This window comes from Poromitra crassiceps (genome assembly GCF_964638095.1).
Source record: "Poromitra crassiceps genome assembly, contig: HAP1_SCAFFOLD_179, whole genome shotgun sequence".
NCBI lineage: Eukaryota > Metazoa > Chordata > Actinopteri > Beryciformes > Melamphaidae > Poromitra > Poromitra crassiceps.
The window spans coordinates 278,719-296,108 of NW_028152201.1; the positions used below are offsets into that span (position 1 = coordinate 278,719).

At 45.6% G+C, this 17,390-nt stretch overlaps 1 protein-coding gene across 1 annotated transcript in view; it reads right to left on the bottom strand.

Moving 5' to 3' along the window:
• LOC310770700 (CTD small phosphatase-like protein 2-A) overlaps positions 1–17,390 on the bottom strand; it is a gene marked incomplete at its 5' end in the record, with an annotated part of 24,209 nt that continues 6,819 nt past the window's right edge. The window contains 6 exons of the mRNA XM_083663430.1: positions 1–348; positions 1,495–1,590; positions 2,608–2,725; positions 14,990–15,069; positions 15,941–16,003; positions 17,112–17,201. Coding sequence (XP_083519556.1) covers positions 292–348; positions 1,495–1,590; positions 2,608–2,725; positions 14,990–15,069; positions 15,941–16,003; positions 17,112–17,201 — 504 coding nt within the window. The 3' untranslated portion in view covers positions 1–291. The remainder of the gene's footprint in view (positions 349–1,494; positions 1,591–2,607; positions 2,726–14,989; positions 15,070–15,940; positions 16,004–17,111; positions 17,202–17,390) is intronic.

Sequence of the window (17,390 nt, forward strand, 5' to 3'; positions counted from 1 at the left end):
AATGATTTATTCACAACATAATATTTACAGTACATCAATTCTATTTGCAAAAAAAGAACAGCGAAATTAATAGAATTTAAAGTTACGAGTATAAACAGTATAACAGTATAAAAGTGCCACACAGCCTTTCAAGTCATTAGGGGAGACAGAGGGTGTGCTGCTGGCTTCAAGACGGTACAAGTCAAGCTGCATCTAGGATTCAGTCTGGAACCGACAGTCCGAGGGAGAGGAGCAGGGTTGCCAGATCTCATGAGAGAAACAAGCAATCGAAGCGGGGAGCGGTGTCAGTCTTCAGACAGCAGCCGGTGGAAATGATCCTTCCTCCTCCAGCGTCTCCCGGAAATCCTCCTAAACACACACATACGAGAACACACACACACACACACACACACACACACACACGAGAACACACACACACACACACACACACATACGAGAACACACACAGACACACACACGAGAACACACACACACACACACACACACACACACACACACACACACACACACACACACACACACACACACACGAGAACACACACACACACACACACACACACACACACACACACACACACACACACACACACACACACACACTAGACATCAATACCACAATAATCACAAGGAGTTTTATTCCATAGACTGATATCATGTGGAGTAACTATGAAGGTATAATCAAGGTAAATAATCATAGTTTCAGCAGCTGACCAGATGTTTGGAGAACAGGACTAGGGTTGCAACTACCGATTATTTTCATTATGGATTTATCTGTTGATTATTTTCTCGACGAATCAATTAGTCATTTGATCTATAAAATGGTGAAAAATGGCGATCACTCTTTTCCCCAAAGCCTAAGGTGACACCCTCACATGTAAAATGGTAAATTAACTGGATTTATATACTGTAGTGCTTTTTGGCAGTCTGACGACCGCTCAAAGTGCTTTACAGTAATGTCTACATTCACCCATCCATGCTCACATCACACACCGTCGCAATCTGCAGTCATGCAAGGTGCCAACTTCCAAAAATGGCCACTTGAGGCTGGCTGCAAAAGGGAGTCATTCCCCATTCACCTCATGTTAAAACGCCTGACTTTACAGCAGAAATAAACATGTTTACAGCCCTGGCTGGTACAAAAAACAGTTTTGGTCTCTATAGTTAAGTTCTAAGCCAACTGTATGGGGGGCGAAGTTCTATCTAATTCACCCGTTTAGAGTAAAATAGATGATAAAAAATAAAGGCTTGGGCGTGATTGACAGGTCGCCTGTCCAGTGATTGCGCAGCTCGCTGATCAAGGACCAATATCGCCCTTGACTATTTCTCAGAATTCAAAAAACATATTTTATTCATGGTAGGAATGGGCCTCTATCAAGAAAAATAAAGAAATAAAAATAAAAATAAAATAAATTAATAATAACAATAAAACAAAAATCATCCACAAATGAAACAAGCGGGTAATAAAGGTGATGTCATGTGATAGCAGTGACTCACAGTGGTAGCCAGTTGATCCAGGTAGGGGATGAGCCTCTGCAGCTCTGTGTCCTCCTGCGCTCCAGACCAGCTCGTGATGGGCATCGTGTTCCTCAGCTACAAAACAAAATAAAAATCACCCTCAATTCATACAAACGCTCTTCCCTCTGTACTGAGGTGAGATAAGAGGGAGTTACATTAGTACACCACCTCAAATACAAACGCTCTTCCCTCTGTACTGAGGTGAGATAAGAGGGAGTTACATTAGGACACCACCCCAAAAGGTCTCTTTAAAAAACACAATTGTAAGTCTTCATGTTTGGAATTCATCTTCTTAACATGACATTTTTCGAGCTGCAAACTGTGCTACAATTGTGACTGAGACGGATAAATGAAATTTAAAATCCCTGGAAACCAAAATCCACAAAAACCTTCTAACTATTAAATTTAGGGTCTTATGTTAGTAATTGTGTGCCTCAGAAAATGGTTGACATTACTTTCAACCCTAACCCCAAAAATCAACACTTTTCTACAAGGTCTGGATTTCCATTTCCTCATTGAAGAGAGCGGTGCGCGCGGTGCTAAAATGCATGATCTTATCACGTCATAAGATTTAATCGAATCACACGCATGCACGCACGCGCGCACACACACACACACAAGCGCTGTGCACTCGCAGCGGCAGAGATCTCTTCCTCTCTGTCAGTAGGCTATGCGCCGAGCAACACACGCACACACGCGCGCACGCACGCACGCACACGCACATGCACACACACACACACACACACACACACACACACACACACACACACACACACACACACACACACACACAATAAATAAAAATAATTAATAATAAAAAAATATTTCTGGTTTCCAGGGACTTTAAATTCTTGGTTGATACTAATTGAGTCCACATTAGGGCCACGGACCTCCATTTGATGAAATGTTGTCTCTCGGACCCAAATATGAGAATATTTGTATTGTCAGATATGATTTTGTCCAGAATTCCATCATGTGTATTGTAGGTAGAGAGATAACAGTGAAGCTATGATCAAACCAGTCGTTCTGATACATTCTTTAATTGTGTTAGCTTCTTGTAGGTGGGTTGAGTAGGTGGGTGTGGGTGCTTACATGGTATGGGTAGGTGTGGGGGGCATTGTCCAGGACCACCATCTTGGCCAGGTCTCTGCCCAGAACGCCCAGGTCCTTCACATAATGTCCCAAGACACAGATGCAGTCCTCCTGGGGCCTGTACTACAAAGCAAGATTAGTGGTTTAGCGAGGTAACTTCAGGTTTAAACCTGGTTTGGCCGTACTACAAAGCAAGTTAACTTCTTACCGACATATATTTCCATAGCAACTTATGCTTCACACTTAACCTGGTCCGCAGCAGGTTAAGTTGCAAGGATAAGATTAGACCTTAAATACACCGCCCACGAACCAATCAAATCAGCAGTTTGGAAAAATGGCCAACCCCTTTCTGGACGAGGAAGGAGCACAAATTGTAATGTTGAATTAACCAAGGACTAAAGCCTTGCACTTGTTGCAGGCTACATTTTAATTAAGCCCTACTTACCACTTTGGAATATGTTTTTATATATTCATTTTTGTGCTCTCAAGTAGCCTAGATACGTTGTTTGACCCCGCTGATCGATTGCAGCTGAATAGTGAGTGGAGACATATCACTAAACCGGCATAAAAAGGTTACATAAACGTCTCCAAAGCGCACGGTGCCGTGTGCGCAACGGAGCTGAGACTGACGTTGGGTTGGAATTGAAATGGTCATACAGCCTACTACATCTAAGCAATTTAATATGGGATCACCTGCACACAGGCGATCCCATATTAAGATGATTCATATCTAGGCTACTCCTGCATTTTGCAGCTGCAACTCTGTTGCTTTTGGCCTGTATGATGTGATTGAACTTCATATTTCCAGCATCATTATATGAAATATGGAGATATGCGACTCTGCTGACATTACAATAGCCATGTGACCACAAAATAGACTATTTTTTAAAAATGAAATCTATGCCCGCACATACCGTGTCGATTCAGTTCAGAAGCATTTATTTTATTTTATTATCATTCTTTTTTTTATTGATTAGCCTATAGGAATTATTCAATCAGTGCGACTAAACACATTGATTTTATTTTATTTTATTTTATTTTATTTGACGGTTACAAATTGAAATACAATATACTGAACAAAGTACAGACACGGATCATTATTATTCATTGAGCCTAAATGGTCTATAGCTACATACGGATTTTGGACTGAGATAGATTACACATTGCTTCCACAAAAGACTGTAGATAGAGAGCTGTAGATAGCCTACGAAACCGCTCTTCAAATAAATTACTGGTGTGGATAAAAGTGGTCACTTTAGACAGTCATTCGGAACAGTAATAATATCCAACGCAGATTTGTATTTGCGGTTTCATTCAATGAGGAAATAGGCGTGTCTGGCGCTGTCGGAGTTGGAGCAGTCCATATTGCACTCTGATTGGCAGTTGTTAAAAACCACGCCTCTTTTGCGGGCACGAGCTCCAGTGCACGGGCATTTTCATGTGCACGCGCTGTCAGCTTGATTAGAAAAACCTGGTTCGAGTTAACGAGTGCCAATCGACGTTCGTAGTACAAGTTAACTACAATCGAGCTGATCTGGTTTAGACAAACCAGATCAAGGGACAGATCCTGGATCTTCTAATACAACATTCGTAGTACAGGCCTCTGGTACAGACGGTACCTAGATAAAGACATAAACAACAAGTCACACAACATGCTGGACGCTTCAAGCTCATTTTACTGCTCAACTCATTAAAGTCGAGCTGAACCCGTTCGTCACGTGCGTCTGAGTCCGTTTTAGACTGAAAACAAATTGAGAGGCGGACCATATATGGTGTTGATGATTTGATTTGACAATTGTCGACTGGCTTTTGCATTGGTCAATCATGGCGTGTTCAACCCCCAAATCGAGTGGGATTCAGCGTGTTGTCGTGCTACGCGAGTGGGATCCGCAGAGTACCAGGCAGCCACCTGCTTCATGCGGAGCGAGCGGACAATCCGATGCATGGGTGCTGCCCGCCCGCCTGGAATCTCCGAGGGGCGACCCCTGACCACCACGCTCTCAAGCGCGCGCCATTTACGCTATTTCTGTAAATACGATATTCCTGGAATGCGCGTTTTAACGAGCCAGTTACATTTCTTTGCATTCTTAGAGATTATAGTTTTTGTTTTTTGTTCATGTTTCATACAATTGGCCAAGTTAGTAGTTAGTTTATGGGATAGGAATTCTGCCAGATGACAGGCACTAGGCGCCATTTTCTACTTCATTTGGAAGAGAAAATTATCCTGAAATGAAGATTTGATTGATAGCTGCATGTCATGATATGATTGGTTGAAATGGGGTAAAAATTTGATAGTACTAGGTGACATCAGCAAACTGTAGATTACTGTTATCAATGACATCTTGAAAAATGAACTTTTGATGTGAAAAAGTGTGAAAAACTAAAGAAATTATATTTTTGTGATTTTTTTGGCATACATTATTAAATAGGTGCACTGCATACCCAGGTATTTGAACTAAAAGAAAAGAAAAGTCATTTTTGGGTTCAGCTCGACTTTAACACATTCACTGGCAATGGCGAGTTGACTCGTCAAAAAAAATCCAACGGTTGACTGCCAATGACGAGTTGAGTCGTCAAAAAAAAACGGTGGGACGTGGATCAATGCCCCCCACGTCTCCTATAAAAATATTGGAGCCACCGAACGTGTACAACCCATTCCACCGACCCACTAAGTGGCGACAGTGCTCTCCCGACTAGAGGAAGGCAAGCAAAAAGCAGTGTGAGGAAGCCATTCTCATGAAAATGGATTGGCGAAAACGCTTTCGCTTTCGCGTTTGGGAGCTGGCGGGGGGGGATTGCAAATTTGCATAATAGATTATGGGTGCAAGACACTTTGAAACACGCAGCATAAATAAGACCAGAGTCGCAAAAGCTTCATCAAAGCTCTCAACCGAAAACCCAAGAAACGAGCGAGCCCATCCAGACTTGCCTAGCGGCCGCCAGCAGACAGGAGCAGCAGCAAAGCAGTGAGCCTGGTGACGGGAGGTTACAGCAGCAGCAGAAACGAGCTTGTGACACGCCCGCTGCAGCCAAGAAGAACACACACGGAGGGAGGAGTTTGAAGGAGAGGGGTGTTTCCTGCTGTTATGGAGGAAATTACTGTTCAAAACTATTGTTTAGATGTCTGACGTCTTACTGATGCCAAAAATGAATGGTTAAAGTGACTGTTCTATCGAATTTCACAAAAAGCTAATTATCTCAGCTTAAATTTTCAGACGCTGAAACCATGCTGTATTCAAGTGCTAATGCCTACATAACTACTAACTCTACAAACTAACTCTTTTAGACAGAGAAAGCACACATTCTATTAGTTCTTTTGAGATATTTTGTGTTCACAAAATCTTAGCAGAAAAGAATCCTTGGGTCTTGAAAGATGAGCCAGAATCCTCAAAAAAACCCTCTGGCAGAAGCTACCTACAGTAAAAAAAAAACGGCTGGCAGTGAATGTGTTAAGAATGTTTACACGCATGCACACCAATATTGTCCACTATTATTCCCGTTAGTTATGGAATGGCATACTGTGGTTCTTTCCTGTCTGTGGGATGGGCGGACTATTTGTGTGTTTTTTCTTTTTAAAAGGGATTACGATTTTCATGTAAATAAATGTCTGTAAAGTCACTATATATCCTCAAGTGAGTTAACACAATGGTGATTAAGCCCATCGCCCATTGATGGAAGCCCTTGCATCTCTCTGTATTGCAACATTTATGAACTTGTGTCTGTGGCGACACTTTCCCCGCCCCCCAAACTAAAAAACAAAGATATCACAAGCGGCGCACAGTTCTTGACGTCTTTGTCATCACCCAGCACCCGCCAGAGAGGGTAGGCGGAGTCGAAGCAAGTTGCCGTTTCTGCGTTATTATGATCCCACTGGAGATTTGGGCAGAACACAACCTGCGCCCGCCTACGCAGCAGTCAAGCGTCAGGATTGGCCAGGAGCGAGCCTTTACAGGATCCATGAGCACCGCTGACCAACTTCTTCATTTGAGATGTGTGCGTGGATTATGAAGATTTGATTGACAGCTGCGTGGTTGGCGTCCAAGTGTTGCATTACTGCCCCCTACTGGCCAACTTAAATGTATTAAGAAGAAGAAGGAAAAAAACCTTCACGTCACATATGCACCACTGTGTGGATCTCATCTGCAATTACTGCTCATGGCCATAGGTGTTGTCAGAGACAAGAAAATGTAAATCTTCCGTATTATCACCTTAACTTTCAAATAAACCAAACCAAACCAAAATGACAATATTCTGAATTGTATACAGGTGAGCATATTCCGTTTGGATATTCTGAATTAGGCTTTAATGTAGCATTTTTTAAGACGTGGGATATGTTGATATTATTCTGGTTTTAGGAGCATTCTTTGGACAACAAGCACATTCAGAACATGCGTCTCAATCAGGGGGTTTTGATGACAGTTTGCGACAGACCTGGCCTCTTGCCTGAGGCGTGTGCGCAGGCGTCGACCAGGAAGGTCGCTTGTTGCAGCTGCTCGTTCGTTTCCGTGCTCTTTGTATTATTATTATTATTATCGCTCTTTTCTAACACTTATCGTGTGTATATATTGTGTAAATAGTGTATCCGCCTGTAACCATGCGGTTCAGAGGAATTTTTAACGTATTTTTGACCGGTTTACTGCTTCTACAATGTATCGCCTGGGGACAACAGCTGGCGCCAGGACATGTGGCCATTGTTTACAGCAGAGCACAGCTGCTGGAGCTCCGTTCGCCGGACGGCGAGTCGGTCCCAGCGCCGCTTATTCCGGAGGAACTGATAGAGAATGCACGGCGTGGTAGGAGGGGGAGAGGCAGGAGAGCGAGGCAGAGAAAAAACGAAGCCAGAAGAGAACGTCGGAGATTCAAGCCTAATCTCCCCTCGCTGATGATGGGCAACGTCAGATCGATATCGAATAAAATGGAGGAATTAACAGGTCTGGCGAGGACTCAGAGGGAATTTCGCGAGTGCAGCCTAATGTGCTTCACGGAAACCTGGCTAAATAAGGACATTCCGGACTGCAACGCATCTATTGATGGCTTCCAGACTATACGGGCAGACCGTGATAGCACTTCGAGCGGTAAAAGTAAGGGAGGTGGCCTTGCCATTCTTGTTAACAATAAATGGTGTAATCCGGCCCATATCAGCATTAAAGAACGCTCGTGCTCACCTGACACGGAGCTTTTAGCCGTGGGATTACGGCCATACTACGTACCTAGGGAATTCTCTCATGTGATTGTTGTGGCGATCTACATCCCACCTTCCGCTAATCCGATATCAGCGTGTGACATTATCCACAACGCCATTGCGGGACTCCAATCTAAGCACCCGAGTGCATTGATACTGATATCAGGAGATTTTAATCACGTGACTATGTCAAAGACACTGCCCAACTTTAAACAGTACGTGAGCTGTAGCACTAGGGGCGATAAAACTATTGACTTGATGTATACGCGAACGTGAAGGATGCTGCCTACTCTTCGTCACCCCTCCCCCCGCTTGGCCGCGCCGACCACAACCTAGTCTACCTCAGATCTAGATATACCCCGATGGTAAAAAAGCTGCCTGTATCCTCCAGGACAGTGAGGGTATTGTAACGTATCGGTGATACGCCAAAGAACGGAGCGTTGTAGTTGGTACAGGTTCTTTATTCACAGGCTTCTTTAGCTCCTAGCAGCTAGCTTCACAGAGCTAGCTCTACACACAACACCCGGTCTCGCTCACTCCATAGCTTGACTCCCCCGGCACAGCGGCCGCTGGTCCTATATACCCCGTTTCCCCTAGGAACGCACCCACACACATTAGTTCCTAGCTACAATCTAGACACTTCTCTTGTACATCACATTACAGGTAATACCTGGATTACCCGACACGTTACATACTCCTCACCCAACATTAGCTCAATGCCCACATTGACACCCACAACCCACACATATCCCCCTGTACCAAAACACACCACCCCACAACATTTTGTATTCCCCCAATTTGTCTCTTATTATTTCACTACTTCTTAATTTTCGTTCCACCACCACCATTTGCATTTCTTCTCATTTCTTCCCTCTTTTCCCATTCCTTAAATTCAACCCACATTTCAATTCTCTTTTTTTACACACATTTCAATTTACCAATAACCCCCACATTTACCTTATTTCGTTTTCCTCTTTTCTTTACACTCATCTTCAATTCAACCCACCTATAATTTCAGTTCGACAATAACCCCCAACATTTACATCATTCTTTTTTCATTACCTTCATTTAAACCTTTTTTTCTTATTCACATTATCCCACTTCACTTCAACCACTATTTCCATCCCCCCTTTTACAGCTTCTGTCCCCCCTGAAGTACATTACAGTCGACACAACTAAGGCAGTAGTCCTCTACGTCTCCCTTCATCTGTACCCAGTAGAAAACCCGACAAAGGCGGCTGAGTGTTTCTTCAGCCCCTCGATGCCCCTGACCCCTGCGGCCCCTGTGCGCCCCCCGTAGCGCCAGTCCCCGCAGGCAGCTGGGCACCACCACGACGCTGCCACTCTTTCCGCGCCCATCTAACCCCAGAATCCCCGACTCCCTCACCCTCAGGTCCGGAAACAACTCCCACAGTTCCTTCGTGGTACTTGAACACATGCACATCTCCTCCAGGCGAGGCCGGTATCCGGCCGCCACCCACCTGTACACCGGTCCAACGCTAGCGTCCTCCGCCTGTCTGCGTATCCACTCCTCCAGATCGACATCCTCCATAGTCACATTCTCATCCTCCCGGTCTTGCACTCGCTCGTCCTCCCGTCCCGCTCCCCCAGGGGGCGGCGTGTTGAGGACAGCAGGGCGGACACCATCGGCGTCGATCTCCACCTCGACTTTCTGCAGTGCAGCCGTGGGGGTTGTGTAGCGGCTTGGTTGGGCCGGTTCCTCCAGCGTTGACCTCTCTCGCTCCCCCGGGGACACGAGCGCCACTCCCCCGACTGTAACAGCACTGCAGGTGATGTCGCTCACTTCCCTCTGGCTGTTCAAAACGATCCCCGCTCCAGAGCAGCTAGCCTGGGCCGGATCAACAGTCACTCTCCTGCCCAGCACAATCGGCTCTGTACTGCCCCGCTGCTCCGCCGCTTGTTGCTCAGGCTGCTCCACTGCTTGTTGCTCGGGCTGCTCCCCCGGCTGTGTGTCTCTTCCAGCGTTCACACTCTTAGTGCAGTCTCTAGCTAAATGTTCAGGCGACCTGCACGTCCAACAAAGTCTCACCTGTCCACCGCCCGCACGTCTCTCCTCTCCCGCTGTTCTCCAGTCCTCGACAGCTTCTTGACATTCTCTGGCTAAATGTCCGATCGCGCCGCATGCCCAGCAGGCTCCCTGCTGTCCATGTCGTTGTCCCGCATACCCGGTCCGTCTCCCGGGCTCGCTTCGGCACCACCTCGCCACGTGGCCCGGTTCTCCACAGCTCCAGCACAGTCTATTTTGTGGCTCCTCCGTCCGCTTCTCTCCGTGCTGCGCGAGCTCTCGTAGCAGCTCCATAAGCCCCTCTGCCCAGGCTGGTATCGTCTCCAACAGCCGTCTGACTTCTTTCAACACACGGGCTTCCATGGCCGCCAGCGCCGAGCTGATCTCTGTCGTCAGCTCTTCTTTTCTCCCGTTCGCCGACAGGCATTCTTCTAATCGCACCATCACACGTGGCGCTCGTAGCAGCTAGCTCACACAGCTAGCTCGCTACCGCTAGTTCGCTCGAGCCTTTGATCTCCAACTTTTCTCCGCCGTTCCTCCTCACTCTCTCCCCTCTTGACCGAATCAGAGGCGCTACCGCTTTACTGCCTGACACCAATGTAACGTATCGGTGATACGCCAAAGAACGGAGAGTTGTAGTTGGTACAGGTTCTTTATTCACAGGCTTCTTTAGCTCCTAGCAGCTAGCTTCACAGAGCTAGCTCTACACACAACACCCGGTCTCGCTCACTCCATAGCTTGACTCCCCCGGCACAGCGGCCGCTGGTCCTATATACCCCGTTTCCCCTAGGAACGCACCCACACACATTAGTTCCTAGCTACAATCTAGACACTTCTCTTGTACATCACATTACAGGTAATACCTGGATTACCCGACACGTTACAGTATGGTCAGAGGAGGGAACTGAGGCGCTTAGAGCCTGCTTTGAGGTAACGGACTGGCAGGCACTCTGTGACCCACATGGAGAGGATATAGATGGAATCACAGAGTGCATTACGGACTACATAAACTTTTGTGTGGACTGCAACATACCCACAAAGGTAATAAAATGTTTTCCAAACAACAAAGCTTGGGTAACTAAAGACATTAAGGCCATCCTGAACGCCAAGAAAAGTGCATTTAGGTCGGGGGACAGAGACAGGATCAGAGCCATCCAGGGAGAACTGAAAGCGAGCATTAGAGTAGCTAAAGAGTGCTATAGGGCAAAGCTGGAGGCAAAGCTTCAGCAGAACAATATGAGAGAGGTGTGGAGAGGTGTGAGAGCCATCACGGGCTTTAACAAAGCAGGGGGCGGGGGGGTGGAGGGGGGGGGTTGATCGGGCCAATGAATTGAATCTGTTTTTCAACAGGTTTGATGCAGCTGGCCCGGGTGCCCCCTCCCCCGACTCTCCTGACTCTCCTGACGGCTGCATTCCAACAGCAGCCCCCGCCACACGGCTCTCCCCCCCCCCCCGCCCTCTCTCTGGCTCCGGCTGATGGCCCACTTGATGGCCCCCCTCCCCCCCCCCCTCATACCCCGTCACCCAGAGACTAGGTCATATCCCCCCCCCCTCCCCCAAAGGGCTTCAGAGCTGAGGATGCCACCCCCCCCCCCCCCCACCCACGCTGACCATCACAGCGGACCAGGTGAAGAATCAGCTGATGAGACTACACACGAGAAAAGCAGCTGGCCCGGATGGCGTCAGCCCTATGGTGCTCAAAGCCTGTGCCCCCCAGCTGTGTGATGTACTGCAGCTGATCTTCAACAAGAGCCTGAGTCTCCAAAAGGTCCCCGTGATGTGGAAAACGTCCTGTATCGTTCCTGTACCGAAAAAGCCAAGACCCAGCGGCTCCAATGACTACAGGCCGGTAGCTTTGACGTCCCACATCATGAAGACCCTGGAGAAACTCGTCCTGCAGCAGCTCAGGCCTATAGTCAAATCATCCCTTGACCCCCTCCAGTTCGCCTACCAGCCCCGACTGGGAGTGGAGGACGCGGTCATCTACCTGACCAACCGTGCCTACGCTCACCTGGACAACCCAGCCAGCACTGTGAGAGTCATGTTCTTTGACTTCTCCAGTGCGTTCAACACCATCAGGCCGGCTCTACTGGGCGAGAAGCTGACGGCGATGCGAGTGGATGCCCCCCTGGTGGCCTGGATTGTGGATTACCTGTCTGGCAGACCACAATATGTGCGCTTACAGAACTGTGTGTCAGACAGAGTGGTCAGTAATACTGGAGCTCCACAGGGGACGGTCTTCTCTCCCTTCTTCTTCACCATCTACACCACGGACTTCACCTACCTGACTGAGTCTTGCCACCTTCAGAAGTTCTCTGACGACTCTGCGATAGTGGGATGTATCAAAAATGGTGACGAAGATGAGTACCGGGATGTGGTGGCCAACTTTGTCACATGGTGTGAGGAGAACCACCTGCAGCTCAACGTGTCAAAGACAAAGGAGCTGGTGGTGGACCTGAGGAGGGTCAAGGCTCCGGTGACCCCTGTTTCAATCCACGGGGTCAGTGTTGACATAGTGGATGATTACAAGTACCTTGGAGTGTACATTGACAACAAACTGGACTGGGCTAAGAACTCTGATGCACTCTACAAAAAGGGGCAAAACCGTCTCTACTTTCTGAGAAGACTGAGGTCCTTCAACGTCTGCCGGACCATGCTGAGGATGTTCTATGAGTCGGTAGTGGCTAGTGCCTTCCTCTATGCTATTGTGTGCTGGGGCAGTAGGCTGAAGGCGGCGGATGCCAACAGACTTAACAAACTGATCCGTAAGGCCAGGGACATTGTGGGGCTGGACCTGGGCTCTCTGACTGCGGTGTCAGAGAAGAGAACGTTATCCAGGCTACGCTCCATCATGAGCAATGTCTCGCACCCACTCCACGGCGTGCTAGTCAAACACAGGAGTACATTCAGTGAGAGACTGATTCCACCTAGATGCAGCACGGAGAGGCACAAGAAATCATTCCTGCCTGTGGCCATTGGCCTATTTAATGCCTCTCTTAAAAGAGCACCTCGGAGACGCTCAGTCTCCCTGAGATTGAGCCAGCCGATAGGCTAACTAGAAATGTGTCTGGCTGAGCCACGTGTAAAGTATAGGGCAAGCCGAATAATAATACATGTTTCAGTGTGCAATAATTTAGATAGGTTACTATTTAGATAGGTTTAGTAGGTTGTACTACTTTGCTCCTATCGCAGTAATACTGGTTAACGTTTATACTGTTTATACTGTTTACTCCATGCTATGTTGTGTTGTTGTTTCTTCTATTCTGCTTATTTTACTATTGCACTACTACTGTGTATTTATTTTAGGATATGTGTGTTTTGTGAACGAGCAGCTGTGATTTGTCCCAATTTCCCCCCGGGGATTATTAAAGTCTTTCTGATTCTGATTCTGATTCTGATTCACAGTCAGCTACAGTAGCTATGTGCTTGTAAACAAACCAACTAGCCAGAGATGCATCCCCGAAAGAAAAGCCCACTTTTCTGGTGGGAAGGAGAAACCCTTTCAGCCATTATGAAAGACTTGGATATCAACAGGTTTTCATTATGAAAGACTTGGATATCAACAGGTTTTCATTATGAAAGACTCGGATATCAACAGGTTTCTGGATATGTGCAAATATCCCAACGCGGACCTTTTCAAGAAGGTGTTTGAACGCATGAAAGGTGGAGTCTTTTTTCGGAGTAAGGGCAAAAACTTGAATATTTTGTGTGTGTAAACGTAGTCAGTGACTGTAATTCAGACTGGATAAATCCCAGACGCTGACGAGGCAAATTACAGGGAAAAAATAGCAAGAAGCACCTCGACTAACAGGAAGACACGGACGCAGAAGGGTTCACTGTAACTGATAAACCTGATGGAGTGTGAGTCTCTGTGTGGTGGAAAACTTTGATGAAACACAGGTGTAACTGATAAACCTGACGGAGTGTGAGTCTCTGGCCCAATCCCAAACCACTCCCTACTCACTACCACTTCACTACCGAGTGCCACTCCAAATGGAGTTCCACTCGCAGCTGTAGAGGGCACTGCTGATTAAGGGGAGAGGCATAAAAGAGAAGCCGAACAAGTGAGACGCCCTCGCTACCTTACCGGAAACAGGAAGGAGCCGTCACCATGGAGACGGACAGACGCGTTGCCTGTGTCATGCTGTTCCACAATAGACGTGATTTCAATGGGCCGTCTATGATTTAGCTCTCATATAGCCGGCTAATGTATAGACCTATTTTAGACCAAGCAGTAAATACATTATTAAAATGAATAATTAGCAGTAAATACAAAAATATACACTAGAGAAGTCCTCCACGTTAGCATAAAAGGTAATTTATCTGAGCACAAGATTTTAACGTTATGTCTATGCTTAGCTCTCATTTAGCCCAGGATAATGTTGTCTATGCATAGACATGTTTTAGACTACACACAAAATGTATATATTTTTTAATTAATAACCATCCACAAATATGAAAAAGACACACATGGGCTACAAAATAAAGCTTCTAAGTCCTTTTCGCTGAGCGTTATTGCGGTGTTTATTTTTTCGATTTTTCAGAAATTCGCTTCCGACGCGTCGGAACACATCTGTGGATTGACAGGTGGGTCAAAACTCGCATCGCAATTTCGTGCTGTATATTCGCATCGCTCTTGACTGTGTTTATTAGGTCTATGCTTAGCTCTCATTTAGCCACTTTGTCTTGAATACAGTAGCCTATACCCTCTCAATTGTGGACTAATAACTCGACATATTCCATGATTTAGTTCGAGATGTAAAGTCACTATGAGGGAAATAAAGGTACGTGTTTGATCTAAAATACTTGGAAGAAGTAGACGGAACTAACTTACACTTGAATGGTGTTTCCTCCGGACGTAGTTTCTGCAGCAACCGTCGGCGAGCCTGCACCAGTGCAGACTCGCTGTTTAAGGGTTTGACAAGCCGCCTGCACTCAGTAGGAATTGGTTTGGGACGCCCTTAATATGGCGGACCTACGCGTGAACGCGCAAACGGAGGGGTAGTGGATAGGGTTAGGGGATAGGGGCTGGTTTGGGATTGGGCCTCTGTGTTGTGGAAAACTTTGATGAAACACAGGTGTAACTAATAAACCTGACGGAGTGTGAGTCTCTGTGTTGTGGAAAACTTTGATGAATGACTTTGATGGTGTACGCGGATGTGGGGAAGACGCACCGAAACAGCTTCTGGTCGGGGTCCAGGATGTCCAGGATCTTCTCTGCGTACTGCTTCTTGGCTGTCGTGTAAACAAACATCTGGAACACAAACAAACAGCAGCTGAAAACATCCCACCCAGAGCAGAGCGCTAACACGCTTTACCACAGTTTATTTGCATGTATAAAGACGATAAGATAAGCCGCACAGAAAGATACTGTGAGAGCAAAAGTTCAATCACCTTACATTTACCGTTTGTGTAGAGAGACAAAAGAAATGGGGGAAATGCCTATAATATTATTCAGTCACTATATATATACCGTAAATTTCGGACTATAAGCCGCGGCTTTTTCCCCGTTTTTTGGCCCCTGCGGCTTATATAACGGTGCGGCTTATCTATGGATTTTTTCAGCAAAAATAAAAATAAAAAACGGAATTCTCTCTTCTTTAGCACTCTTTCTAACTATAAATCCACTTCTGTTTTAATTTCCTCTCTTGCCCTCTTTTCACCACACCGCGGACACTGTGTGCACTGTAAAAAAAAACACAGGTGGTGTTGTGTTATGTTGTTTTGTTGAAATGTTAATAAATGGGAGCTTCCTCAAACAGCCATCTCTTTCCCGACAATCCCCTCTGTGCACGAACCCTTACATATGGTAATTAAACATTAAAACAAAAAACAAAACAAAAAAAAAAACATTAAAACACCCGCGGCTTATAGTCCGGTGCGGCTTATATATGTAACAAACAGGCAATTTTGCTGCTGCGGCTTATACTCCGGTGCGGCTTATAGTACGGAAATTACGGTATATATATATATATATACATATTCTGATGAATATTGTCACTGAAAACATACAGACAGAAAGCACTTGCTTGTCCAAAGAAAACTCTATTGTAGTGTAGTCACAGGAACCAGGCAGCTTCATTTTAAATATATTCAAAACTCGTTTTCTTGGGCGTGAAACTTACCTCGTAGATCTTTGCCATGGACTGCAGGAACTCCATCACATGCGGCCGCAGGACCATGTATACCTGATGAGAAGATGAGGGAGTCGATAAATAAAGTCCTGTACCATAATGAATGCATATATATTCTACATTTTCTCCTTAGTTCCTCCTTGTTCACCTAGCACTTCAGTCACACAAATATTTGACTAAATCTATTTTCAGGGTATATGCAGGAATCCCAAAGTTAAATTCACAACCTTTTAAGATTATAGAATCTGCTGCACAAAACACCCTTAAATCTTGTGCTTATGTTTTCCTTAAAATGTTTAGCCTTATTGAGAAGATTTAAGGGTGTTTTGTGCAGCAGAATCTATTTTATGGACACCTTAACTCTGACTCTAAGGGAAATCTTAACCTAAGGTGCTTTTTGTGCAACTGGGCCCAGGACTACATTTCCCACAAGCACCGCTGTCCCTCTCACACACACACACATGCAAGTCAGCAGCAGCAACAAACTAACAAGCTGTACTAACAAAGAACATTCAATAAATCAGGCAAAACAGGGGGCAGCTGAGGATCAACAGCTTTTTCCTCACTTTCCTGCGAGCGTTTGTCTGATTCACATCGCTTGTGATCAGCAAGTTACGTTCAAAATGTAATATACTACATATTACTAGTTACTTTCATTTGAAAGTAATAAGTTACTTTACAATATTTCTGTATGTGTAGAGTAACTTGTTACTTATTACACTACTTTTGCATTACTTTGACCAAAACAACAGCAGCAGCAGAATGACATCGCCACCCCGGAACCATCCCGAAAAATAATTTCAACCACCTTGAAGTCAGTGTAAACAATCCAACATTCTAAATGTTATTCTTTTCCTTTGTTATTGTCATCTATAGTGGTTATTTGCATAAAAACTCAGTTTGATTAGGAAATGATTGTATCTTTATTTAAACATGTGCTTTGATTTAATAAAATGTAACTCAATTTGTAACTTGAGTTACTTGACAAAGTAACTGGTATAATATTACTGAAATCCTATAAGTAATAAGTTATATTACTGAGTTACTGCTAAAAGTAATATATTACATGTAATATGTTACTTTCGTAATGAGTTACCCCCAACACTGCTTGTGATAGGAGGAAACATCAAAGAGGCACACTGTTGATGTGCCACAGCCTCACCTTGTACTGGTGGTGGTGGTGGAAGGTGGTGTGGAAGGAGTGCTCCGCCTCCTCGATCACGTTCAGCGAGCTGAACATCAGGGTTTCATCCTGCAGGCACAGAGACAGAGTCACCTTATAGTTAGTCTCAATGCCAGACCCATGAGAGTTCTTATGCTGATACACTATGTTACTGCATGCTGCAGATCTCTCTCTGGGTCTGATACACTACGTTACTGCATGCTGCAGATCTCTCTCTGGGTCTGATACACTACGTTACTGCATGCTGCAGATCTCTCT